The 26832-nt window shown below is 38.3% G+C and overlaps 2 protein-coding genes across 2 annotated transcripts; both read left to right on the top strand.

Moving 5' to 3' along the window:
• Window positions 1–186: 186 nt before the first annotated feature.
• On the top strand, window positions 187–3304 carry LOC134796439 (uncharacterized). The gene is made up of 5 exons (XM_063768632.1): window positions 187–515; window positions 835–962; window positions 1036–1093; window positions 1193–2761; window positions 3095–3304. The coding sequence occupies exons 1-5, from the start codon at window positions 395–397 to the stop codon at window positions 3190–3192; spliced, it is 1974 nt and encodes a 657-aa protein (XP_063624702.1). The 5' UTR covers window positions 187–394; the 3' UTR covers window positions 3193–3304.
• Window positions 3305–5727: 2423 nt separating this feature from the next.
• LOC134796438 (serine/threonine-protein phosphatase 6 regulatory ankyrin repeat subunit C-like) lies at window positions 5728–26176 on the top strand. Its single transcript, XM_063768631.1, has 5 exons — window positions 5728–5790; window positions 7251–7372; window positions 20208–20425; window positions 21315–21470; window positions 25985–26176. Exons 2-5 carry the CDS (start codon window positions 7294–7296, stop codon window positions 26174–26176), a joined length of 645 nt encoding a protein of 214 aa, XP_063624701.1. The 5' UTR covers window positions 5728–5790; window positions 7251–7293.
• The last annotated feature ends 656 nt before the right edge of the window (window positions 26177–26832 follow it).

The raw sequence follows: 26832 nt of genomic DNA, 5'->3' as shown, positions 1-26832 counted from the left end.
TATAATTGCTCGTTTTATTGCGTTGTCATCTTTTATATCAAACCTGCATAGAATGATATTTTGTACGTATGTCGAATTACTAACTAGGATTCTTTGAATGTATGTACCTAATTTAAATCAACATACCGTTTAGTGTAGTTTAAATTTAGTTTAGTTTCATTTTATAGTTGGCGTAGAATATAAACTTTATGAATAATTATATTTTTAAAGTAAGAACTGGTTGACTTATTTTCTGTCATCATTTAATCTTTTTGACAATTCATTCTTCTTTACCTGTCACAATGTAGAAATTTCGTCTTTGCACACAACACCAAATTTTTGTTTATTTTCACTGTTTTCTATAAATTTGGTGATAAATTTAAAAGTATGCCGGGGAAGAGAAAAATAAAATGTGATGGAAAATAGAAAATCACCATCAAAGAAAAAGTTATTACACGACCAAGAAGAAAAAGTTCGTCAAGTAAAGTGTGATATCCGGGCTGCCCCTGGCTCGCCCAAAAAACGACTACTCCTAGGTAATAAATAAGTATATATTCTAAGTAAATATTTAACTTACCTACCTATATAGTACTCCTACGCCCTGTTATCTTTACAATCTATTCGTAAATCTTGTTGGAAAAGCATAAAATTCCAAGTTTCTAAAAAAATTACAAGGTTTCCTTTTCATTCTTACATTCTAACATCAACAATTGAGTCACTTAACTTCAAACTCGGGTCTATCTATCAGATTATGCGATTTTGGTATTAAAGGTAGAATTGCTGAGAGGGTCGAATGGATTTCCCCGAGTTTTATTTTTGTTGCATCTTTAATATTATTAGTATACATTTTTCCAGACATAGTGACACTCCTGAATAAAACAAACCAACAGCCATTGCAACAAGTTCACCTAACAATCCATCCTCGAAGTCCTGTCATCAAGACCCTCTTTCTCGCCGAAAAGAGACGATTCAATTCAACAAAGGTTATAAAGGTTACTAATAGTAATGGTCTTGTCTTGCAATGTTGACTGTTTCACATAATTAATTATTTTTCAGAAACCCGAGAAATCTAGGTCGTTACTTGCAATCGGAGATCATTTTTCTTTAAGTACTCGTAAGTATATTTATATTTCAAGGAATAGTTGCAAATATTCTTTAAAATATTGGATGTATAATTCGGATGTTTAGTTTCGACACTTAATCATTTCGACAGATTTTGCTGACACACCTACGAATTCTGCCAGACCTATTGTTGGCGACAAAAAACAGAAAAAGAATCAAGAAATATCTGACAAGACGATCGATGAAGCGTTCTACCAGCAGGTAGAAGATTCTCCTGATAAACCTTATGACGATAAGACGAAACTCGGGCCAGAGGAAACATGTTTTGTTCATGTTCACCGTCACGAAACAAACCATCACAATCTGAAGCAAAACTTTAATAAAAAATCTAATTTTGAGAGAAAAAACCGTAAACTTATAGATGCCGACTGTTCGTACGATAAAAACTTACCTGCCTCAATAATCAAGTTGAATAACAGAGTAGACTATTTAAAAAGTTTAGTAAGAACACAAGAAATGGTCGTAGGTGAATGTAATTCTCATCATTCTCTGTCCTCGTCAGATGAAGAGTCCAGGGACAACATGCCTAGCCGTTGCTCTGGGCCTGCTCGACCAGGGTGCAGTTACACAGAACATTACAGTCACATTCCAGAAACATCAGCGTTTCAAAGATATGCTCAACAATCAAGACTATTGTCACCAAGTAAAGGCGCTACTATAGAAAAAGAACATAATTCAGAGCAATACGGACGAGATTTTACAACTTATGATGGGCTCACGGCGCGAGGGAGACGGCAGTGCGCCTCTGCGACTTCTAAGAGAGACGATTTGCCGCAAGCCGCCGAAAGAATGACCAAGATACGGCATAAACTCAACCCGGTACGTGATTACAGACTGATGGATACCGTACATTACTTAGCGCAGGGCGAGTTCGCTCCACGCAATGACGGTATAAAACTAACTCCATCTCGAGAAGCCGTGCTAAGTGATATCATCTGGGAGGATGTCTGCCGCACACATTGGCCAACGGCCCGCTTGGGGCGCCGACACACACAGGAGAGGGGTAACACGAGAAGCGAACTGCAGCGGCTAATAGACAGTCTGCTCAGAGAGCGTGTGGCTCATGTAGAACGCAGACGACGACGACACTACAGAATAGTGAAGCACACGCAGCACAGTGCGGGGCGGGTCGGCAAAACTGGCGATATAATCGTGGCCAGTGGCAATAACAAACATCGGGATGACGATGCACCGACTGGTTACACACATCATGCCTCTGGCTTGATGATGTCCAGTATTAGGTGGCCCGATCATCGAAGTCACAGAAGTGATGATCGGTTGATGTCACCTGAGAGACGACGCGTAGTGCAGGAAGAATGTACACCGGGACCGAGCTACGCAGTGTCACGGAGCAGACGCGAACCGACCTGCTGCTACCACGCGGCCGGCCCGTCTAAACAATCTGAAGAACGAAAAAACAATTGCGATTATACTATGGAAAAATATTCCAGCAGCAGCACTGCTTCGTCAGAGAAACATAAAAAAAATCCTCGCTTGATTCTTAAAAAAGACTCTTCACGCAAAAAATACCACGAGAAAGAACTGAACCTTGAACATTTTATTTTACTTCCAACTCTGGTGGTTCGTACGCCCTCTAACGTGAGACGTCAGAAGAAATTTAATGAATTGTATCATCGTATTCTAAATCAATTGAGCACTGGTGAGTATTAATTTATTAGTAGTACCTACTCTTCTTTCTTGTAGTTGTTAAGACAGAATAGGGAATTTCACTCGGGTTGTCCCTTAATGTTGGCCACTACCGTAAACCTTGTTAATATTGATTAGGGCAGTTATGTTGTTGACGCACTAAACCTTAATTATTTTTGTGCGCTTTTCGTGTCAAATAATTACGTACTTTCAAGTAATTCTTAACTCTGCCAATGAATTAACCGTATGAGTGACCTCTTTGAACGTGGCAAATGTCGCTTAATTTATTTATAATATTTATTTTATTTTCTGTTAATCTAATAATGACTTACTCATTAATTTACAGACCAAAGCAACAGGTCTAGAGACCAAATAGACGCTAATTCTCAATGCGATTGTAAAAAGGACTCGGTGACATCAATTAAACATGGAAAAAACAAGTAACAACTGAATTAAAAGTAAGATCTGAACTGTTCATTCCACACTTAATTCATTCGTTCATTCTAATCATGTGTATGTAACGGAATAAGTAAAATAAATTATTATGATCACCGAAGTTTTCTTGTTTAACTTTATAGTACTACAGTCAGTATTAATACTAGCGAAAGGACAAAGCACCAACAGTATCTGCCAGACTGCCACCCTGAAATACTTTTCCAAATCAAGATATATCTCTACATTTCACGTTCAAAAACTATAAATGTCACAATCTAATAACATTATTGTTCAACATGGTAGTAGAGACATGTATCTTTTTGTATAGCGAATAGAAAATAGTAGATACTTTTGACGCATAGTCTGATCCGCTAATTTTGATGCTGATTGTACTAGCGTCATTAGAAATATTTGCCACGGTTATTTCTGCTTTAATCAACCCTTTTTATGCCACATCGCCATGGCTTTTTCCTAATCATTACTAATAGGAGAGAGAACCTGTAACCTCAAAGCGTTCAGAACAAAAAGTAGATCTCGGCATAATATGGATGGGTTAAGAAATGTTATTTTGAAACAAATCGATATCTATTTTCATTGTCATCTTTGTCTTTTCTAATTAAAATGTAACATTATTACGGAGATCCTTAGGGGAGGCCTTTGTCCAGCAGTGGACGTCTTTCGGCTGAGATAATGATGATGATGATTAGTAAGGAAAAGCGGACTGGGTCACGCCTTTCGTTAATCAATAATATCTAGGTACCTACTGCTTGAGTACCTACCTATAGGTAGTATCAACCTACTTATGTCTGATAATATAATGGCTTGGAATTTATGAAAAAGGTACAGGGTACGTGGCGCTATTGTATAACACTTCTCATAAAACTAATAAGGCAATATTTGGCATGATAACGTTTAATAACTTAGATTTAAATTCAACGGTATATAATACAGATTTCTGCACGTTATTAAGGTAGCTGCCATACGCGTGAAGCCTCCGACATAATCGTTTTTGTGGAATGCCCCTTTCATCTATACACCTATCTATAGCTCAATTTTATCACACTCAAGCCTAGTTTTGGGGCATTTAGCTGAATTAAAAACGTTCAGCGCAATCATTAATTATACTGTCAGCAAGCCTTTGCGATGATGATTTTCTTTTTATTTATATTTTCGCTGAGTCAAGGTACAAGCGTGCTGAAAAGTAATGCTTGTTGAAAAACATTCACTGAAAATGGACCCTTTTAAAATATGGGGACATACGTGATACGTGGGTATTTGTCCGATTTGAACTGACCGCAATATTTATATTTGTTCTTGGCTCATGAACTGTGTTTGAAAGAGCGTTATCCTAACGCTCTGTCTTACGTCTAATAAAAATAAATATGAAAACCGACTTATTTACTTGCTAGCAGAGCAGATACTCTTAAAACTGCAAAATGTACACTTTTGTACAATTAGGTAGTTTTACAAACAGCAACACTCTTAACTGTCCATCGGTGGAGCTTATGCTTTTTGTAATAAGGTTTACCCACAGTTAACGATGGTATATTAATTATCTTGTCCATTATTTCCAATCGAAGCCTTTGGCTAAGGTCAATATGGGGAAGACCGCCATACACAATTTTTGGTTGAGAAGACTGTCATAGGGCAAGAACTCTACACAGACGCACTTCACTCAGACACATTTAGAAAGTAAGAGCTTCGTTTCTTCTGCTCTACCAACCTTCTATTATTTCCAATCGAAGCCTTTGGCTAAGGTCAATATGGGGAAGACCACCATACACAATTTTTGGTTGAGAAGACTGTCATAGGGCAAGAACTCTACACAGACGCACTTCACTCAGACACATTTAGAAAGTAAGAGCTTCGTTTCTTCTGCTCTACCGACCTTCTATTATTTCCAATCGAAGCCTTTGGCTAAGGTCAATATGGGGAAGACCGCCATACACAATTTTTGGTTGAGAAGACTGTCATAGGGCAAGAACTCTACACAGACGCACTTCACTCAGACACATTTAGAAAGTAAGAGCTTCGTTTCTTCTGCTCTACCGACCTTCTATTATTTCCAATCGAAGCCTTTGGCTAAGGTCAATATGGGGAAGACCACCATACACAATTTTTGGTTGAGAAGACTGTCATAGGGCAAGAACTCTACACAGACGCACTTCACTCAGACACATTTAGAAAGTAAGAGCTTCGTTTCTTCTGCTCTACCGACCTTCTGTAAGCAGAGTGTGTACAGGCACAGAGTTAGTAGCGATGAAAGAGCTTGTAGACGGTCTTACCTGATAGACGGTCTTCCTCACATTGACTACATCATGGCCACTATGAAGAAGCGGCGTGGGTGGAGGATGTGCTCAATACAATTTAGCCTTTATTTTCAGGCTTTTTTAGCATATTTTCAGTAACTACTTTCGACGTCGACTGTACCTGTTGTCGTTAAGACTTGTCTCGTGTGAACCTCGGAGTGCGCATAATGGTGCCAGCCATCTATTGACTGCAATTCTCACACCTGAGGTAATTCAGTATATTACCGTACTTTCCCTAGGCTACGTGTGTTTTGTGTGTCCCGAATGTCTGAAACTGAACAGCTGTTGGCAATCCAAGGTCATTATTAAATTTTATTATTTATATATTTCCTAACCATTCAGCAGGCATATGATGTGAAGGATAACTTTATCCAACTGATAATTTGATATAATAGCCGTCACTTTTAAAAATGGCAATTTGGCCATTACCACTGAAAGGTTAAGAACCACTGGCGCCTAGCCAAGATGTCAATGTATGTCAATGTCAACGTGACTTTTCATAGCATCTGTCATCCCGGAACATTTTATCTATTCATAGATAGATAGATAGATTACTCTTTATTGGCACACCTCAGTAATAATTTTTCATTGTAATGTATTCATTTTGCGTTTGTCGACATACGATTGTCACCTTGGTTAGACCCCCTGGTCTAATAGAACCGATATTTCGGTAATAGGTCAACAAATTGAACGATGTCAGTCTGTCGGCTGGCCGGTAAATATTTAATACGGCACATTATCGACCGGCGCGCCGGCCGGCAATCGATGGCACGGACATTGCCATGTGTCCACGTCATGATATAATTAACCCTTTAAATTACTACGGCACTTAAAGATGTTATGTTATGCCTACAGAATTATCTTTATTCTTTTCAGCAGCGTTTGAGAATTGAACAGGTTGAGCGACTAGCTATGTAACATAATAAGTTCAAGTAAAGTTAGCAGAGGACCACTCCTTCCTCACCTCACCTCCTCCCAGTTGAAACCCCCACGGGTTTCAACTTAAGCAAAATTTCAAACCCACGACGAAATTCCAGATTCTTACTATACCTCTCTGTATGACTATTACTGAATAAATGATAATTTTATGATATGATAAAGCATAGATATAAAGAAAAAAGTAAAGGAAAAATTCGCTGGAGCAAGAAAGCTTCGTATCCCAAATCTTTGGCCTCCTTAGAATTTTATAACAAGTAGACAAATAATATAAATAAGCAAACATTTCAAACGTCCTTCGACATAAGTATCAAAGGCATTGATGTAAGATAGCAAAACTAACATTTGCTATTGGGACAGCGGCGTACGCTATAAAGAACGCTTCTGGCCGAAGGGTGTGATATTTCGGCGGTTCCGTGGGAATCTGCCGAATCCTACACCAGAGCAAGTGACGCCGCAACAGAAAACTGCGTCACGAAAATGATTTTTTAGTATTTAAGTTTTTTATTATTGCATATATATGTTAGTTTGTAAGGTATGTATCTATGGGCCTTAGTAGCCTGAAAATAAATGCTTTGATTGATTGATTGAAAGCAATTTTTTGATATCGACATAAAATAACAAGTTACTATTTCAGTCAGTCTCGGTACAAAAAGTACTGGGGTTGACAGAAGTAGCATGACAAATACGAAGGATCCGAAAAAATACTATGGAAAACAATTATGCACTACATCTGTACAATGCTTGGAAGGTTCTAGGCTCTCAAAAGGGTAAAGTAAAATATTGTATTAATTTTATACAACATTGTAATGAAAAATGCAGATGTTTCAGTGAAGAATCAGCCAGCATCGTAGAGCTGGGGGTGATGGAAAGCATCAAGAAGTGGCTGCAGGACCGAGGCACCAGGAAGGACGGTATCTACGTGCACCACAGCCCGCCGAAACGTAAGTTATAGTTCTTCTTCTTCTTTTTAGCCCTTTTCAAGCAATCCTCCTCCTCCTCCTCCTCGTCCTCCTCCTCCTCCTCCTCCTCCTCCTCCTCCTTAACTTTTTGCCATTCCATTCTATTTTGTGCTCTTTGTGCCCATCTTGATCCAGCTGTTCTTTTAATGTCGTCATACCAACAAATTTTTGGCTTTCCTACTGGGCGTGACTCTCCTCAAAGACGTGGAGTTTCTACCAACCATTTTAGTTGCAGCTGTTTTAGTTGTTACTATAAATATATCTTGAGACTCCGCTGCCTTTAAGATAGAAAATTCGTTGCTATGCCCCCTTACTGAGGCGTATTAACAAAAGGAAGGAATGGAAACAATCACATGCTTTTAGTTCTTTGAAGCCTGAAACCTAAACAAAAATCTAAACAATTCAATTTTGCACCCATTTCCATTAGGTCAAAACTTCCAACTACTTAGCCTCAAGTCTACATTTGTCCTACCCATAGTAAATTGTGTACGTGGTAAATAATCCAACTTAAAAACACGAGTAGGTAAAAGTTTAAACTAAATTTCCCGAAAAGAAACTAAAACAAATGAAGATCATGTGCAGCGAGCTGCCAGAATGAAAGTGTCGTGCAAACACTGTGTCAGCCGAAAAGCCTATCGCGTGTTGCTGCAATATGTGCCAACGATTAACGCCATATAAACCTTCGATATTTCTTCGAAATTTAAACCTTACCATGTAGGTCTGTAAGGCCTATATAACATTTCCACGGCAACAAGGCACTATGACTAATTTAAAAAACTGACTATATGTACGTCTTAGTGCTAAGACATAAGACTAACAACTATTAGATGCTTCAGGATCTGAAAATTGTTAATATACTTAGTTAAAATGTCATGTTAAAACACAAACACAACTTTAACTATTTAGAAATTGCTAGAAAATTCATGAATGTGTCGTGACGTGATAAGTACGTAAGTAGAGTTCTGGGGAATAAATTAATACAGTTTTGACTCATCATCACCAGCTACCTACACAAGGTATACAACCCACTGCTGAGTTCAGGCCTTCTATAAAGATTGTACAAGAAAATCGAATGCAGATTGAGGATTTATATAAAGTCGAATTTCATCTTGAATTAACCGTTTGAATACCAAGCCTATCGTGCGCGGCGTGGCGCTTCATAGTGAACCTTGTACAGTCGCCATCAGATATATCGGAGCGTCCGAGGTGCTCAAAAATATCTGAACACGCACTCTAACGCCTTGACAATAGAGGCGTGTTCAGATATTTGTGAGCGCCTTATCCGCCCCGATATATCTGATGGCGACTGTACCTTGGGTACGAAGGTTGATATTAGACTGTTCCGCCTGCGTCACTTGACGTCTATAGTCAAAGAGTTAAAAGTCTATCGCAGGGGGTTTCCTCATGAATTATCATTTGTTCTCTCTAAGAGCAACTGATGATTTGGTATAAAAGGGTTCATATCATATTATATTACTGGCACCAAAGACATAATAATATGTAACTTCGTATAAGACGAATAAAGTCTAAGGAAAAAACGTGCCTCGGAATTCAAGCAAAAGTCATTCTCGAATAGATGGCGCACACACCTTTAGCCTATCCTCGGCTAGATGGCGTGACGACACCGTTTCATATTTAACAATTTTAACACATAGATATCAGTGAATGAACATGGATCAAAATGATATAAAAATAATAAAATCATTTATCCATATATATACATTTTTTGATAACTTTATACGATTTCATTTTGAGTTTTAGTAGTGTGTCGATAGATGGCAGTAAATTTACAGTGACTACACAATTTAGAATGACAGGACCCCTCTATACTATCTATTCTTTTTGCTGGCACTAAGAAATTAATTGGTAGGTACAGATTTACATAATACAGGTTTACAAAAAAAATACTAACTTAAGCCACATGTTGCTTAAATGCTAATATTTTCTTTTTAGGTATTTTACTTAACCAGTGTAATATATATTTGCTAAAATACAATGCCATTAATTAATTCGTACATATTCGAAATTCCGCTTTAACGATTTGATGCTACGTATTATGCCATAAATTGCTAATCTGTAGCATGTGCCACAAAGTTCAAGAGTTAAACATTTTTAGGTCACTCGTGCATTAGACATTGTTTTAATGTAACTTGTATATTTTAATAAACGAAGGTCACCTCTTATCTTAACGACTGCATAATGTTTAAAGCATAGACCACTGATTATGCTGCTAGGGCTGCTACATGCACATGCAGCAGGCATTTATGCAAACTGGGCAGAAACTAAATCAGACGTAATATTTTTGGAAAATCAATAAAAAAAATATTGAAAAGGGCGTTGATAATAATTTACCCGCAACCTAAATGGCTTAATTTTAATTTTGTAGCTGAAATATTTACCTACTAAATAACGTTTTTTGTAACTGAATCAATGAATAAACGATATTAGATTTATCGGAAGTTTATAGCCCACTTAACGATTATAAAATTTATAAAAGTGTTCTATGACCCCGTTTGCTTGAGAATACAAGCAGATGTGCCGGAGGTTTCTCAACAAGGCTTCTGCTATAATATGGATAATTGATTAATCCAAGGAAACCTGACGGCGTAGGTGGCTCTTAAGGCTCCATAATGTGCATATTGAGAACATAAACTACATATATATAGTCATACAATGTAGATATAGTTATACATTTATACAGACGAACGGGCGAATAATGACAAAAATACATCATTTGCATATCATTCCGATGTCAAAATGTAAGTTAGAATTGGCCTCCGGAGCTTATTTGGCTAACTTTTCAATTTATATTTGTAGAACAAGAAATGCTGTTGTCTTAAAATAGACAGCCGCTTTGTATAGGTGCTTTTAACATTATTTAGACTGTATGCTACGGATCATAGCGATGAGGCTCGAATATTACGTAATTATCGATATTCCTAGTGTCTAATTCCTAGAAACTACCGTAAACCGGGGTTACTTTGATTTGCGGGTCGACTTTGATAACGACTTCCCTCCACTACTAAAGTGCTTGTTTTGACGAGTTGGAAAATACCTTCGCAGTTATTTTTTCTTTATTGGCAACACTGATAGTTGCTTCACCGCCCAGTAACCGGACGCGAGTGTAATATTATTATTTCGTCTTGAAAAAAAATATTAATGGTGGGTACGCATTTTTTCCTGGTTTTAATGGTTGAAAAACTTAAACTGTATTTGTGTCAATAATTAAATACATGTAATTTTATAGTGTCTTAGGTTAATCAGTGTTTATTCGTGAGTTTATAAAAAAATACCTGTATTCAACAACCTACACATGAGCACATAGCCGAGGAATCCATGGGTCGGGGTGTCTTTGATCACTTATACGTGGTGAAATTGATCAAAATATTAAAGTAACACCATGAATTATTTTGGCAACTTACGATTTTTTAATGTATCCCTTTCAATAATAAATAGGTATCGTTTGAGTCAGTGGAAGAGGTAGAGGTTGTAGAATTATAAGTTTGTACGTAAATGGTGATATCCGGAACTGCTCATCTGATTTTAAGCATTCTTTTACCCGTTTCTATTTTATGGAATTAACTTTCTGGGTGGAAATTGGCTATATTTAATCCTGCGTCTTTGCTTTAGGTGCTTTATTATACGTGCGTAAGGCCACCAGCCCACCAGGGTATTAATTAATTCTACTATTATTAAATATGCATTTTTTTTATAAAAACAATGCCAGAGATTACAAAAAAATATCGGGTAACGAGACTACAAAAAATACCAAGAAGAACAACTCAATGATGCACTCGCACACATAGTGGCGGGCACAAAATCTATTCGTGCCGCATCGAGAGCATACAATTTTTTTTATACAACGTTACACAATAAGTATAAAGGCAACATATCAAAAACCCGGGTGCACAGACCAAATTTACTGAAACCGTAAAGCTTGCAATTCAAAAATCAGTTGCTAAGTGAGATAATAAGTTATAATCCTACGTTATTTATAGTAGATAATGTAATAAGCGCTTAAAGTTATTAATTTGTATCATTTGGTATGTTATCAAAGTAACCCCACACCTTAAAAATATAAATAACTTAAAAAGTACTTAACCGATTTATATTTTTTTATTTTTTATGGGCTTTTTAGCGGGTCTACTTTAGATTGTCAGCAAAAAAAATAGTGGTTTCAAAGTAACCCCATTCTCAATATAACTTTGATCGCGTTGTTTTTATTTATTTCCGAAAAAAAAATAAGTCCCAATTTTTTTTTATTTGGCAGGTGGAAAGAAGAGAAAAAACCGATTATTATATTTTTATTTCATATTTTTACGTATATTAGGAAAGTCAAAAAATGGTGCCAAACTCTAAAATTGATCAAAGTAACCCCGGTTTACGGTATTTAGGAAGTCTGACACCGCTCTCGTGCCGTGACTGGCTAGTCTACAACACATCAACAGCTCGACCTTAGCGTGATGGCGTGAACAAAGTGAACATTTCGCACGCTTTGACTTGCTATTCCCACCACTCTATGCCTACAGTATAATCGACTAATTTTGTCGTCGATATTGTCATAAATATATATACCTAATTTGATATGTGTGGGTAGTGGAATAAAGATCAGTCTTACAACCACCTTACGAGTACGTGTGTTATTTATTCCTCGGTTACAATACATGTTTTACATGGCGCAGTCGGTAGGATACGAACCTACGCTCCCATAGGGTACGTCGATATCAAGTTCTTGTCTCCAAACTGCGTCCCAGGCGATGCAGCATCCGTGAAGAGGAAACTTCACCTACTTAACAAGGTGCGGGAATCAACACGGGTTGGACACTTGTCATGATTGTGATTATACTGTGGCAGAAGATACCGCTCTGGTATTGGACTCTTCAGTCATCGAAGACGTTGCAAAACACCTGATTTTACCCGACGCTGCAACAATCATTTGCTATAGATGTTGTGGCCAATGGTCATCAGTATGTTTTAATTGGAGACACCGATTTAATACAGCGGATTGCTTGTCTACGATCAAAAGCGCGATGAAATTTGGAAAGATGTCTAATTGTAATGATTGGATGTTATTTCCTTTTGTAACGGTATTTTCGATGATACCATCCATAATACATACATATGTCTCGAATGCAGTTTTTCGTATTTTCCATAACGCTAACCTTATTTACATTCATGCAGGGTGCTAGGACACTACAGAATTCCAAAAGTAGTCATGTTTTTTAATCTGTTAGCTATTTCAAATTCATGAAATGCTCATGTACGTGATTGCCTCTCTTTTGCACACTTCAACTTTAAGCAGGCCACTGACAAGCCTTCCAAATGGATGCCGTTACAATGGATTCATCCAAATGGACGACATCCTAATATTAAACATTGTACGTTTTTGACATTCACGGCCCGATTTTGGATTGCAGCCACGCCATTTGGACTATTGGAAGGCTCGTCAGTGTCAGTGGCCACCTTGCGTTAGCGCCATATTATTAGACTGCCTTTCCACCGAAAATGGAGATGAGCGCGATGAAAGGAGACGTGTAGGAATCAACCAATATAGCGGAGCGGAGAAGAGATGTGGATTACTAACCATTGAATTGAACTGTTGAGTCCCGGACTGGTAATACTGGTTAGTTAATGTGGATGCTTAGTTAAGCCATGTGGAATAATATTCTTGTCATGCGCCCTGTCTCAGGGGTGAATTATACGAAATATGCGCGGCATTTTGCAATACTTTTACATTTTTATTTACAAAGTGACGTTTTTAAGTGGAAAATTGTCGACACTTATGACTTTTTGTAGGTGGGTCGACTGACCTTATTAATTATGAAGCACACCCTAGAAAGTCTGGGGCATTTGAAGTAAATTAGATATTTAACGACAAATGTGACTTTCATACCCGTCCGTCTGAGCTATATAACTCTGCACTATGCTAGGGAATGCCACAATAAACGTCATATTTTCACAGTAATTTTATGATTATGGTGACATTTTCACACTGTCATTGCAGTCTGTGCAGAATTAACTCTAACACAGGTTCAAATACTGCTAAATTGGTCAGGTATATTGAATCAATATAAATGGGTCAAAAACGTTCGGGAAAACCGGCATCTTTTCTGTTTAGACATTACAAAAGAAAGATACTACTTGGATATTTTTTTCTAACACTTACATCAAACAAATTTAAAAAAAAATTGAAGGTTTTTACACGCTTAGAACGATAAAGTACAAAAATTAATCTATACCAAACATTTTTTAGATCTAAATGTTCAATAATACCTACATTATATCAATTAAAAAGATTATAATCGTAGGGCTCAAATTTTCGTGTATGACAGTACTTATTCTAATTTTCTATCTAGATAGAATCTACTAAAAAGCTAGACCAACTATTGAAAAGTTTTGTAGGCCGCTCAGGTGAACAGCCTATTGGTCGTCGAACCTACACACCCCATTATAAACCTTAATACGCTCCAATAAGGTTAAAAAATATTCAATTAACCCTTTAACCATTTGGCATTCCTTTCTAGTCATTCGATTTCGAACCGTAATTCTCACAGTAGAGATGCGTTTTTGTTTTAAGTATGATGGCAAATATGTTGCCGTTGTGTCGTCGAACCGACATCAATATTAATCGTGTACATCGTACAGCCGCCATCAGATATATCGGAGCTTCCGAGGTGCTCAAAAATATCTGAACACGCACTCTAACGCCCTAACAATAGAGGCGTGTTCAGATATTTGTGAGCACCTCGGCCGCTCCAATATATCTGATGGCGACTGTACACATTGCATTTTAGAAATGCCACGGGGAATTAGCCTCTATTTGTATTGTGATAGGGTTAGATAGGTGTGTAAGGGTTAAATTGTGCTAGTTCCATTAGTGTTGGGCACGCAGTATGATCTATTCACGATAATGGAGACCAGAGACGAGTAAATAATAGACTGGCAGTTTGGAACGTTACGTTTCAGTAAAGTAGAAGGTAGTATATAATATATGTACTTAGTTCAAAAAATATTTTCGAAACGACGTTAGCATATTCTCGGTCAAATGGTGTAGGTACCGAACTATTTGAATACTTTGGATGCTACCTACCATATGGCGCTGACTGTATAATAACGTTTTGACGTGACAGTTACGACGTTTTAGAAGTAGGCAGAAAGGAAAAGTGAGGCTATGACAAAGACAAACAATAAGCGTTTTCTCTGCTATGGGATTCTTAGTAGGAACTAAGAATCCCATAAGATCATTTCCCCCTTCCCCTTTGTCACCTCTGTAGTGTATTGTAGTGTTGTTCCTCTGAGCTTGGTACAAATTATGACAATTGATTTCACACTTCTTTTGGAGATTGACAGTCCTTACTATACATATCTCTGGTAGGCATATTCTGTTGTTTGTAGAGCTTTGTCTCTGTCAGCATATAGGAAATTAGGACTTACGTTTCGTTTACTCTTGTAACCTGGTATTAAGGTAGTGTAGGAAATAATGTATCTAGCCTGAGTAGTAATCAACTTAGGTCATTGACCTATTGTACATTACATTACACATAAATGCATGATATTGTATCTACATCATTTATGGCCACGGAATTTATTTTTCGTTGTATGTTATAGAAAATATTTTAGATAAAAGCAAAAAGAATAGATAGTATAGAGGGGTCGTGTCATTGACAATTTTGTAGTCACGGTACATTTACTGCCATCTATCGACACACGATTAAAACTTAAAATAAAATTGAAAATGTATAAAATAATCAAAATATGTTTACGGATAAATGATTCTTAATTTTTATTGTTCCATAGTGACCCATGTTCTTTCACTGATATGTGTTAAAATTGTTAAATACCAAACGGTGTCGCTAACGCCATCTAGCCGAGAATAGGCCAAAGGTAATGGCGCCATCTATTCGAGAATGACTTTTCCTTGGCCGTTCGAGGCACGTTTTTTTCTTAGACTTTATTTATCTTATACGGAGTTATATACATCTCTGATAAAAGGTAAGCATTTAGTAACTGGAGACGTCATGGCTGTCATTATCTGTACGAAACAGTCTGTTGATTTTTGCGGGGGAGGGGACGTCAAATGTACCTATATTGCTATTTCTATATGATTTGTACGTAAAGGTGGCCACTGACGAGCCTTCCAACAGTCCAAATAGCGTGGCTGCAATCCAAAATCGGTCCGTGAATGTCAAAAACGTACAATGTTTAATATTAGGATGCCGTCCATTTGGATGAATCCATTTGGAAGGCTCGTCAGTGGCCTGCTTAACGTTCAAATAGCCATGTCAGTCCATACAAAAGTTTGCACAATTGTGCAGGTTTTTCGGCAGAGGGGTAAATTCTTAAAGGCGACTCCAGTTATTAAATACTCTAAGGATAAAAGTAGTTAAGTAATCACTTTATTTTTACCAGAACCAATTTTCAATTAAGGAAAAAAATAATCTTATCGACTATTTCAACAGTAACACTGTATTTACAGCTATAGGAAAATATGCAATTTTTTACTTAATTAATTAATTATATTTTTCGCATGATTGAATATTGCTGGTAATCTTGGCTTCCCGACACCAATGACCGCCATGCTACTCTGTCCAAAGCCGTTTCTGTCCAGTCGACTGCACCGAGTTCACTAAGGTCTTATTGCACTTCATATACATGATTGAATATAAGTAATTTAATTAATTACTGCCATAAAAGTAAAATATTGTGTTAAATACTGTACGAATAGCGTTTACGCCTGCATGTGGTAGCAGCCTTTATGATCAAGTGTGATGAATTAAATTTGCATAATAATACACACCTTCCGCGAAGTAAAATTCATAATTAAACGATTTACTTAAGTAAATTGCTGTAAAGTAAAAGTTGATGGTGATTATTGTAGTTTGCCGCTACTTAACATTATTTTAAAACAAGAAGAATTCATTTATAATATACAGGAAGATGTCGTTTTAAGAGTCACATAAAGTCATACAAAATCCGCTCCCATACAATCGAAGTTACGTTAGTTTTCGTTGTTAGAAATTGTAAATACAAAGAAGTTAGAGCGGGTAAAAGTTTTACATATTAGAAAACTTTAACTCACTATTCCTTTCAAATTTCGTGCTAGCAAACGTCGTTTTACTCTTTCTTTTTTTTAATATTTATGTATTTAAACTTTATTGCACAATAAAAATAAGTACAAATGGCGGACTTAATGCCTTAAGACATTCTCTACCAGTCAACCATAGGGCGAAATATCAGTGTACTTACCTAGTAATTCTAGGTAAGTATTTGTGCAAGACAGGCCTTGCACAGCTAAACTGTGGAATGAACTGTCGCCCGCGGTATCCGATACGACCATGTTAAATGGCGGCATCGCACTTGCAACCCCTCTGATTTTACATCAGGTGTCCATGCACTGAGAGAAAAATCATCACCAGGAATTAAAAAACAGTTCTGTACTGGGGGAAAAAATGAAGTTTAGTAATAATTATGGAAGTTTCACTATTTCTGTAAACTTTATTTATTTCTACAAACAGCTCAGTAATCCTAAATCTAATTTCAACGAACAGATAATAGAAATTGCAAGAACTAATAGAAATTGCAAAAGTCAATTTGTTCCTATTAGTTGATATGACGATATGACTATATGACTATATGACTCTCCTTGTCCCCGGATTAAGTTTTTTTTTGTAATTCTAAGTGTGTTTTTGTTATACTTTTCTCCTTGTGTGGGCGAAGGTATTTGTATATCATCGGACGATTCGTCAGCTCGTTTATATATAGGAGTCTATATCATTATTATTATCTCCTTTATTCATTTAAACTCTCAGTTTAGGTTTATCACAATATGCATATAAAAATAAAATATAAAACACATAAAAAATACATATAAACACATTATAAAAAACCTAACCTGGGTGCCGCCGGCAGCGGGACAAGGCCCACGCTGCCGGTGGTCAGGGCTGCAGAGTGAGGAACCGACGTACTATACGCGCCGTGTCCAAGATCACCGCCTTCTGCATCTGGCCCTTGATCCAAGCACCCAGCGAGAGTCTCTCTAGTTGTTGGTCGAGACTCTTCGCTATTAGACCGTTCGCTGAAACGACTATCGGGACAATAGTTATTATTATTAAGAATGCTTGAAGAATGCAACCTGTATAGCTGCAAGTAGCAAGTACAATGTCAGGCCACGACCGCCGGCTGTTAGGGCATAAATCCAGTAATCTCAGAATGGTCATAAACATGCGAACAACAGGCTGCTCCATTTGCATTTTACATGCCGGCCAAGGGCACATTTTTTTAAACAAGCATAGCAAGCAAAATAGCCCACCATTTATGATCTTTACTAGTTTTTATGGTCATCAGTTGCCTGAACATAGTGTTGTTAGTTGAAAAATATAGTGTCTGTTTCTTAAAAATTTAGTTTAAGAAAAAAAAATCCAGTCCATAATTGGTTCTTGTCCGTCACCCTATGGTTTAGTTCCCGTGTGATTTTTTTCATGGCATTTAAATACCCTTAATTACAATTACAATTTTGCGTTAGTCCCCTCTCAGCTAGCCATCGATAGACCTTATAGCTTTGTAATAAGGATTACATACTCGTCATTTGTTTGGACGCCAGTATGCGGTCCGTGGAAATAATGGAATGTAACAGCATTTATGAAGTATTTTGCGTAAATAAGTTCAAGTAAATGGTATGAAACGGTTACGTAATTGTAGTAATTTGCTACCGAGAAAAACGTTTTTAGGAGATAAAAATCAGCGAATTATTGTCTGTATATATATTTGACTTCCACAGGTGGAAGCAATTATGTACTGGATACCGCTAGAGGTATTTTATTCAAGGGTTTGGGTCTTTTGGTGTAGATTTTTGTACCTACGTGCTCATGGAAGTCAATAAAATTAGGTACTCGATAGAAAGAAACGTACTTACTGGCGACTTCAATTAAAGGCATCTTAATAGTTTCTCCCATGTTTCTCCAGTTCAGCTTAATTAATTAAAACACTAATCACTTTCTTCTGAAACTTCAGAACTTTCACAATGAATCACCAAAATTTGAGGCATTGACGCGACCAACTAGACTTAAAATAATGTCACTTTGATAACCACATTATATTGCCTAGTTTCCTCCTCATATAGGTAATGTGACATATTTTTCACATGTATGTGTCTGATGATGATTTTGTATATTATGTACATAATATTATATAGATATACATATATGTATATACATATCTTACACTTGAAAACGCCGCCCACTACGCCGTAGGCGCCGTAGCACACACGCGTAAAGTCTACGTGGCGAAGATTCAGTAGCATTTCACACGTTCGGTCAAATCTTATACCTTTAACACATTCAATACCACTAAGTGCTACGGGTTACGCTCGTAGCGCGTAGCCACGGTTTCGTCGTATGTAGCGCGTAGTCGCTACGAACAGTGTACCCGACAGTCGGGTTCTTGGTGTTGAATGTGTTAAACAAGCAATTCTTGTCTATATATTTATTTATTTATATATTATATTTCGGGCATCTCAGAAACGGCTCTAACGATTTCGATGAATGCTATAATATGGGGGTTTTCGAGGGCGAAAAATCGATCGATCTAGGTCTTATCTCTGGTAAAACGAGCATTTTTGAGTTTTTATAAGTTTTCCCAGCAAAGCAGAAAATGGTATGTGGTTTTCGGAACCAATAGGTACATAATATAACTAGTGGCTTAATTATGATAAAAGGTGTTTAATAACAGCATATGATATCATTGTCTTAAATGTGGCCTAAGGGCTCATATCAGGGCGCAATAATCATCTAATTATGCCTTTGTGAACTCCTGATAATGTTTTATTGCCAATAATTATTGTTTACCGGTTCACCAGTCTGCTAGAACGGTTTTGTATAATTCATGTTCCAACTTTAAACACGATCAGACGCGAGACGCGATGAGTTACCTATAATCTTTAAAAAAGAGTGAATTGTTCTTCTGGTTGTTTATCGGTTATTCACTAAAGGGGCCCACTGATTAACAGTCCGCCGGACGGTATCGGCCTGTCAGTTAGAACAAAACATTTGACAGTTCCGAACAACTGACGGGCCGATACCGTCCGGCGGACTGTTAATCAGTGGGCCCCTTAAAAGATACCAAAACACATATTAACTAAATGGATTGTATTTAGTTAAAATCATATCAAGGGGTATGATTTCTGTGCTACTCTTACTTTTAATATGAAAAATCGCGCCAGGGATATCATAATTATTGTGACTGTGACAAGGTTCGAAGTTACTTGGAAATGGAATTTCTTCCCCCTAATTTCATATGATAGCTCGCTATAACAACAAGAAAATTAAATAATAAATCCGCGACACACAGTATTTCGTCGGGTGACAAGCATAAGTCACTAAGTACTATCAAAAAATTAAAGTAACAATGCACGTTATTACACTTGTAACACGGTTTATTGTCCAATAATTTCAATGGTGTTAGTTAGTGACTTTTGATTGTCACCCGACGATTTCATTAAAGGTTTTGGTTTCAAAGTTCCACTGCCCAACGTGTAAGGTTGACCTGAAATAGACAGATTAACAATTTTTTTATTGAAAAGAATATGTATTGTATTATATGAAGCTTCATGTTAAAGCGCTTATCCAGTCTAGAATGTAATTGTAATCTTTATTGATTTTTGTTTTGTTTTGTGTCCTATGTAATATAATAACTAACCAATAATTTAAATAGGTATCATGTAACATGTGAATATTAATTTTACCTGTACTAACACACTATGGACCACGATCTGCAATAAGTATTCCAATTTCAATTAAATATATTAAATATTTCTCTCCAGTGTTAGGCGCGGTGTCAGCAGCCCAACTCCGTCAACTGGCCCGCGGCGGGGCCGACGGCGGGCTGGAGCGCGCCGTGCTCGCGGGGCAGGGCCGGCGGCTTCTCATAGAGGCCGAGCCGCTGCCCCTACCCACTCATATAGAGGCCTTAGTCAACAAGTGTGAGGCGCTGCATGAGGCTGTGGAGAAGGGGTCGCTGTTGGAACTGCAGGTACAACTGGTAATTGGTGTTAAACGCTCTTTGTAGTTGGAAGTCACGTATCTTACGTTGTAGGCGCACCGTCAGGCTCAATTGTCACAGTAAAATGCTTCTAGAATGACTTACTGGCTTTATGCATCACCATTATAAGGCCATAAAGCCTCATTCCCACGAGCGCTTTTACAACGCGCGTTAAAAAAGCGCTTAAATCTGTCCGCACTCTAAATTCGATTTAACGACCAAGGCATAAAGTCGAAAATCCAACAACGCTTGATAAAGCGCCACCGCCGTCGTGTGAATAAATACACATGTACCTATTTGTGTCATTCAAACGATTTTTTAACGCACGTTGTAAAAGCGCCCGTGTGAATGAGGCCTAACGCATGCTGTGGCATGATATGGCCGAGGACGTTATGGCTCTATACGGGGTGCCGTATCACGTGCCCCTTCAATGTATAAAGATGTAAACAAATTTAGCTTTATTTAATTAGTAATTACACAAACGGGTCTACCGCGATATAATTTCATTGTTTTTACCTTAAATTCCGACGTTTTAGCTGAGTTGCACCAGCTGTGGTTACGGAAAGATCGACTTCCCAGCAAATGTCAACGGAGATATAAATAAAACAACACTAAACTACCCGAAATTAGTTTATAAAAATGTTCGGGGTAGACAAAGAAATTGCAGCAACAAATTAAGCTGTCACAACTTTTATAGAAAATGGGATGTGGCAGTCTGTCCATAGAAAAGTCCGGGAAAGCACCTTGTATTTGGGATTTATATGTCCCGCATTGATCACGCAGTTTCGAGAATGGCGCAATGTCCTTGAACGTGTTAAAACATCAATCTCTGCAACTGCGTCTACGCGTTGGAGCTTTATCCCCACTAATACTGTCTGTATATTCACAGGAGCTTCTAGACGGCGATTACAATCGCAAGAAAACAGTCACGTGTCGCGACGAGGCCGGTGCCGGGCTGCTTCATAAAGCTGTGTACTATGACTACACGGACATCGTCGAGTGGCTGGTCAACAACTACCCACAGCTCGTCCATCAGAGAGATTCTGTAAGTACTGGGGCCGATTTTTGAATTACAAGCGCTCGATTTCATCACTCGAAAGTCTGTGGAAAACGGCGAATTGATAATTTTGAAATACGAGCAATAGATATTGGGAATCTGGTGGAAAGAGGTATTGTCCACTCGTTTCAATTCTATTAGTAGAATCTAAATGCCTAGTAGTGGTGAAATATTGGAGGGAAAATCACGATATCGAGCGCTCGAAATTCAAAAATCAGCCCCTGTACTTAAATAAAAAAAAACCGGGCAAGTGCGAGTCGGACTCGCGCACGAAGGGTTCCGTACCATAATGCAAAAAAAAAACAAAAAAAAGCAAAAAAAAAAACGGTCACCCATCCAAATGACCACTCCCGACGTTGCTTAACTTTGGTCAAAAATCACGTTTGTTGTATGGGAGCCCCATTTAAATCTTTATTTTATTCTGTTTTTAGTATTTGTTGTTATAGCGGCAACAGAAATACATCATCTGTGAAAATTTCAACTGTCTAGCTATCACGGTTCGTGAGATACAGCCTGGTGACAGACGGACGGACGGACGGACGGACGGACGGACGGACAGCGAAGTCTTAGTAATAGGGTCCCGTTTTACCCTTTGGGTACGGAACCCTAAAAATACACTCACCATTAGGTAAATAAATTGTGACGTCCCACGGGTAAAGGTACCTTATGGTGGTTGGCGCTTACGCTATTATTAACGCCGCTCCAATATTATTGCGGCGCTATGCGACGTAAGCGCCGGCCGCCATAAGGTACCTTTTTCCGTGGAACGTCACAATTGAAACACGGAAAACGGGCATAGCTTGGGTAAACTCTAAGACGCTGGCACTCGTCAGTGCCAGCATAGCCCGTCGGCTATGGGCGATTGTGCACTACAATGAATTTTACTGTCCGGCAGTCCGAGTTTTCATGGTCCGATATGGCATGATAAAAACGGATGATTGGCTTGTGCACTCGTCCGTCTTTTTACTCGCAGGTGCGGCGCAGTGGCATGAAAAAAAACGGATGATTGGCTTGTGCACTTGTCCGTCTTTTTACTCGCAGGTGCGGTGCAGTGGCATGAAACACACACCCCCCCTAGCCCGCCCCACCGCCCGGCCAACTCATGAATAATATACTAATTCTAGACGCAGTGCACAAGCATAAACACGTTTTTCATAGCTGTCATCTCGGGCCGGAAAAAAACTGTCCGGAATGGGGAAAAGTAAAATGTCGGACGGTAAAATTACGTCTAGTGCACAAGCTACTATATACATTTATTGGCGTGCCATATCGGACCGTAATATCTCGGACTGCCGGACAGTAAAATTCATTGTAGTGCACAATCGCCCTATGTCCATCTGCTAATGATCCGCCCACGCCAGATTCGGCAGACTGATCAGGAACCGCTGAAACATGACAGCCTAATATCGAACGTTCTGAAGGATTCTTCTCGAATTGCAACTGCAATGTTTGTCAAATTTCATTTGTCTGAATGACAATTTTTTGTCCATAACCATATTTTCTAAACTTTGATAAAGACACCGCATAGAACCTTTTATATTAATTTAGTATGATTAAGTTTAGATCTGTAAAGTAACTGTTCAGAAACTTTTACTGTTAGAACAAAATATTCCTAAGTACATAATATGCATAATATAATACCTACCTACATCATACCTATAACAAGTTGAATCATTCACATCGAAACCATGTTAAATACCGCCATAGGTAAAATCCATTAAAACAATACCTATCAAAACAGCTTTAGCTGCACCTAATTCAGTCGGTTTCCAATTAGGTATATGCAAATAGGATGAGGCCGCGACCAATCGCGGGCCAATTTGTCGTGTTGTATATTTTTTGTATATTTTCTATACCGACTAACTTAGTTATTAAGTCAAAATTGTTACTAACATCATATGGATCATTGATCTGCAATAAATGTTTTTTTTTTTTTTTTTTTTATGTCAGTAATAGCCGACATCAATGTAGACTTATTAAATATACATGCGCAATTGTTCTGATAATTGTACGAACTGAAATAGTGTTTGGTGATGATGATGATGTCCTCCCAGACGTATCCGTCGACGGCGACACCCGGACAAATCAGTATCAGGTATTCTGTAAATTCTGACGTGCATGGGCTCGAACGTGACTTGCGAAACCGAGTTTTGTTTTAAACTTCCGGCCGCAAGACATGCAGTAAAGCTCGCCATTTGAGTCGTAAGTGTATGTGTAGGAGGGCTTGGGCCGAGTGTTAGTGTTTGGTACCATTATAATTAACTAACCATTTGTGACCCTTATTATGAAGTGATAAGGTCTATCTATGTTCAGTTAAATGATGTTGGTGCCTATTTCAAAATTCCTAGATTGCTATGAAGTTATCCGGTAGTATCCAACCAAATTAAGTTTAGGCATAAAAATCATATTTCGGCCAAAACTAGAGCAAACCCGAATTTCGGTTTCGACAAAAAAATCTAGTTTAAAGGAAAAAAAATAAAAGAATATATTATTTATTTACGTCACATCATCACTACACCTAATAAAATAAAAAGTCCCCTGCCGCGTCTGTCTGTCTGTATATTCGCAATAAACTATTGAATGGATTATCATGCGAGTTTTCATCTATCAATGGAGTGATTCTTGAGGATGGTTTAAGTGTATAATTTGTGAAAGTTTTGTGTAAGCCGTGCGAAGCCAGAGCGTGTCTTGAATATTACTAGTCTCTGGTGGTATTGTGTTCTACATGCGTCTATCAGCCAATCGATTAGATGACAATCGAGTTCTAGTCTAAAGTCGGTATGTGCGTCACATTATGGTTTCCACGTTTGGGGTCATCCATCAATTACGTCACACGAATTTCTAGGTTTTTTGACCCCTCCCCCCTTGTCACATTTGGTCACATTTGGCAAACCCCTCCCCCCTAGTGTGACGTCACATTATCGTTTTAAAAACTTGTTATTTAAATGTACAGCGAATAAAATAATTTATAAAAAAAATTCGGTTACTGATGAAGTTAAAGTGACGTCACAAAGTTTGTGTCTCCCCCCCCCCCCCCCATGTCACAATATGTCACATTTTCTTGACCCCCTCCCTCCCCCTAAACGTGTGACGTAATTAATGGATGACCCCTTTGTAGTTAGGGTTACGAGTTCAAAACATTTTTAGATACCTACTTACTAATTAATTGGGTTGGAGCTTGGGTAAGAAAGTACTTAATACGTCAATATTTTTGTTTAAGGACAAGCAAAAAGGTCGACAGACACTAATATTATACTGTTTAGTCAAATGCTAACACTTTTTTGATGCTAATGCTTTCACTTTTGTTTTTCAGCATGGTGGTAAAGACATACAGTTTAATTAAATAATAATACGATTATGTAAGCATAATATCCCAGTAATATCCTTAATCTACTGACAAGAGATTTTTTTAAGTCCATAAAAACAAGTGTTCAAGAGCAGGAGTCATCGACAGTGCTATTAACTATCAGTAGCTTATTTACATGTTTTCCACATTGCTCACTTATTCACTGTTATGCTATGCTCAATGTGCTACGCCTTAGCCAAAACATTGTCTTTACGGAGGCCAATGTCAACTTACATTCAAATAGAGTTAGACCAAGAAAAGTCTGCAACGATTTTGGTAGCATACGCAGTGGAAGTGTTATTTATATACGTCATATTACATAGATTTTTGATGTTTAATATAACACTTGCACTGCGTGTGCTATCAAATTCATTGCAATCTTTTCTTGGTCTAACTCTATAATAAGTTTCTGACAAAAATAATTTTTTGATCCTAGATTTTATCGATGTCTGTACTTTTCTTTCAACGAGCAATATAATACTCATAGAGACAATATTATACGTGAAGTTTCAGCTCTACTCTATCGAATACTAACAGGCCTATTCGGATTTCGAGATAATCACAAGACCTAGAGACGATTTAGAGATCAACTAGATCTACATTAGATATCGACTAGATGTGACTTGGATATCTAAGTCATAACTTGTCGAAATCGTTCAAGAGGGCCTCCAGAATCGCGGAAACGTCAAATTTGACATATCTATCTTACAAATATCTTTAAATTATCCATATCGTAACTTGTTGAAGTCTAGTAGAAATCTAATTCATTTTCTGAATCGAGCCGTAAGTGGGCCTAATTTAGCTGCGTGTACTTTTACTTGTTTCTGGCGCAAGCGAGACGCACGTGCGAATGATAAAATGGCTTCCTAGAGACGTAACGACAATGTGTCGTAAATAACGCTAAATAAGTAATCCAGTTGAGTCGCAAGCCATGCCTTGTCTGGTATTAGCCTAATCTTGTAAATACTGGGTTACTATTGTCGAGTATGTAGATATAAAGATGAACTAAAGCATTGTTGATCTACTTGTAATTCATGCGACTTTACGGATATAACGAAGTGGAAACCACCTTTCCCCCTTAACAATAGTTAAATTATACCTATGATTGATTAGATTTGCAACTTGATTTTAGAAATAACGTAATTATGTTCGTCAGTTCGGCCGCACACCGCTCCACTACGCAGTGGGCCGCCGCGCTGGCGCCGCCGCAGCGCTGCTGGAGCGCGCGGGTGCAGCACGCGGCGCGCGAGATGCAGCGGGCCGTACACCAGCATTTTACCGCGCGCAGCGCACTTCGCTAGAGCTACCTGAGAAGATTGCCATACCCATGCCGGATAAACCAGGTTAGAGACTTGTTCAAATGTACAAATAATCTGTCTGTCTAGTATATAATAGTATAGCATGTATGTCATCGTGCGGGGGCAGCGCGAGATGCGCGGAACGCGGCGGGCCACGCGCCAGCATTTTATCGCAAGCAAACGCAATTCTCTTCATTCTGGAAGAAATAGTGGCCAGCCCTCTGGTCACCAGAAGCCTCTATTAAGCGCGCCGACAAGTTTTTGTGCAGTCGACGTGCACTTGGCCCCCATGGCGGCAAAGTTTCGACACCAAACACCGCAAATATTTAGCTGCTTCCCAGAGCGGTATAGCTACTTCGGCTTAAACCTGATCACACAACATAACGCACACACAAAAACGCTCCTAGCAAAAATCACCCTAGTGACTCATAAAGAAGATAACTTTGTTTTTAACGGTCTACCCTAGACGCCAGCGGAAGCGTTAAGCGGATTTGCTTGGAGCGTTTATTTCGTGGCTCGTTGAACGCCACGCCTATCATGTGCGGCGCGCCCCGTCGTGAATCTTGTGGGAATGCACGAGGGTTAATAGTGCGCGTCTCGCCGTCTTTAACGGTTAAACGGCATCATGTGTAACGCCTTGGTCACAAAACGCACGCTTCAATCGTGGACGCTTGACGCTGCGTTCCGTGGCCCTCGGGGTACGAGT

This window comes from Cydia splendana, chromosome 13, assembly GCF_910591565.1.
Source record: "Cydia splendana chromosome 13, ilCydSple1.2, whole genome shotgun sequence".
Lineage (NCBI taxonomy): Eukaryota > Metazoa > Arthropoda > Insecta > Lepidoptera > Tortricidae > Cydia > Cydia splendana.
This window is presented reverse-complemented; position numbering and strand designations above follow the sequence as displayed.

Bases quoted from the DNA above. Each gene is read 5' to 3' on its own strand.
- LOC134796439 (XM_063768632.1), top strand. From the start codon at position 395: ATGGAAAATAGAAAATCACCATCAAAGAAAAAGTTATTACACGACCAA. The intron at 963-1,035 runs GTTATAAAGGTT...ATTATTTTTCAG, and splicing joins GACGATTCAATTCAACAAAG to AAACCCGAGAAATCTAGGTC. The intron at 2,762-3,094 runs GTGAGTATTAAT...ATTAATTTACAG, and splicing joins TCTAAATCAATTGAGCACTG to ACCAAAGCAACAGGTCTAGA.
- LOC134796438 (XM_063768631.1), top strand. From the start codon at position 7,294: ATGGAAAGCATCAAGAAGTGGCTGCAGGACCGAGGCACCAGGAAGGAC. The intron at 20,426-21,314 runs GTAATTGGTGTT...GTATATTCACAG, and splicing joins TGGAACTGCAGGTACAACTG to GAGCTTCTAGACGGCGATTA. The intron at 21,471-25,984 runs GTAAGTACTGGG...TATGTTCGTCAG, and splicing joins TCGTCCATCAGAGAGATTCT to TTCGGCCGCACACCGCTCCA.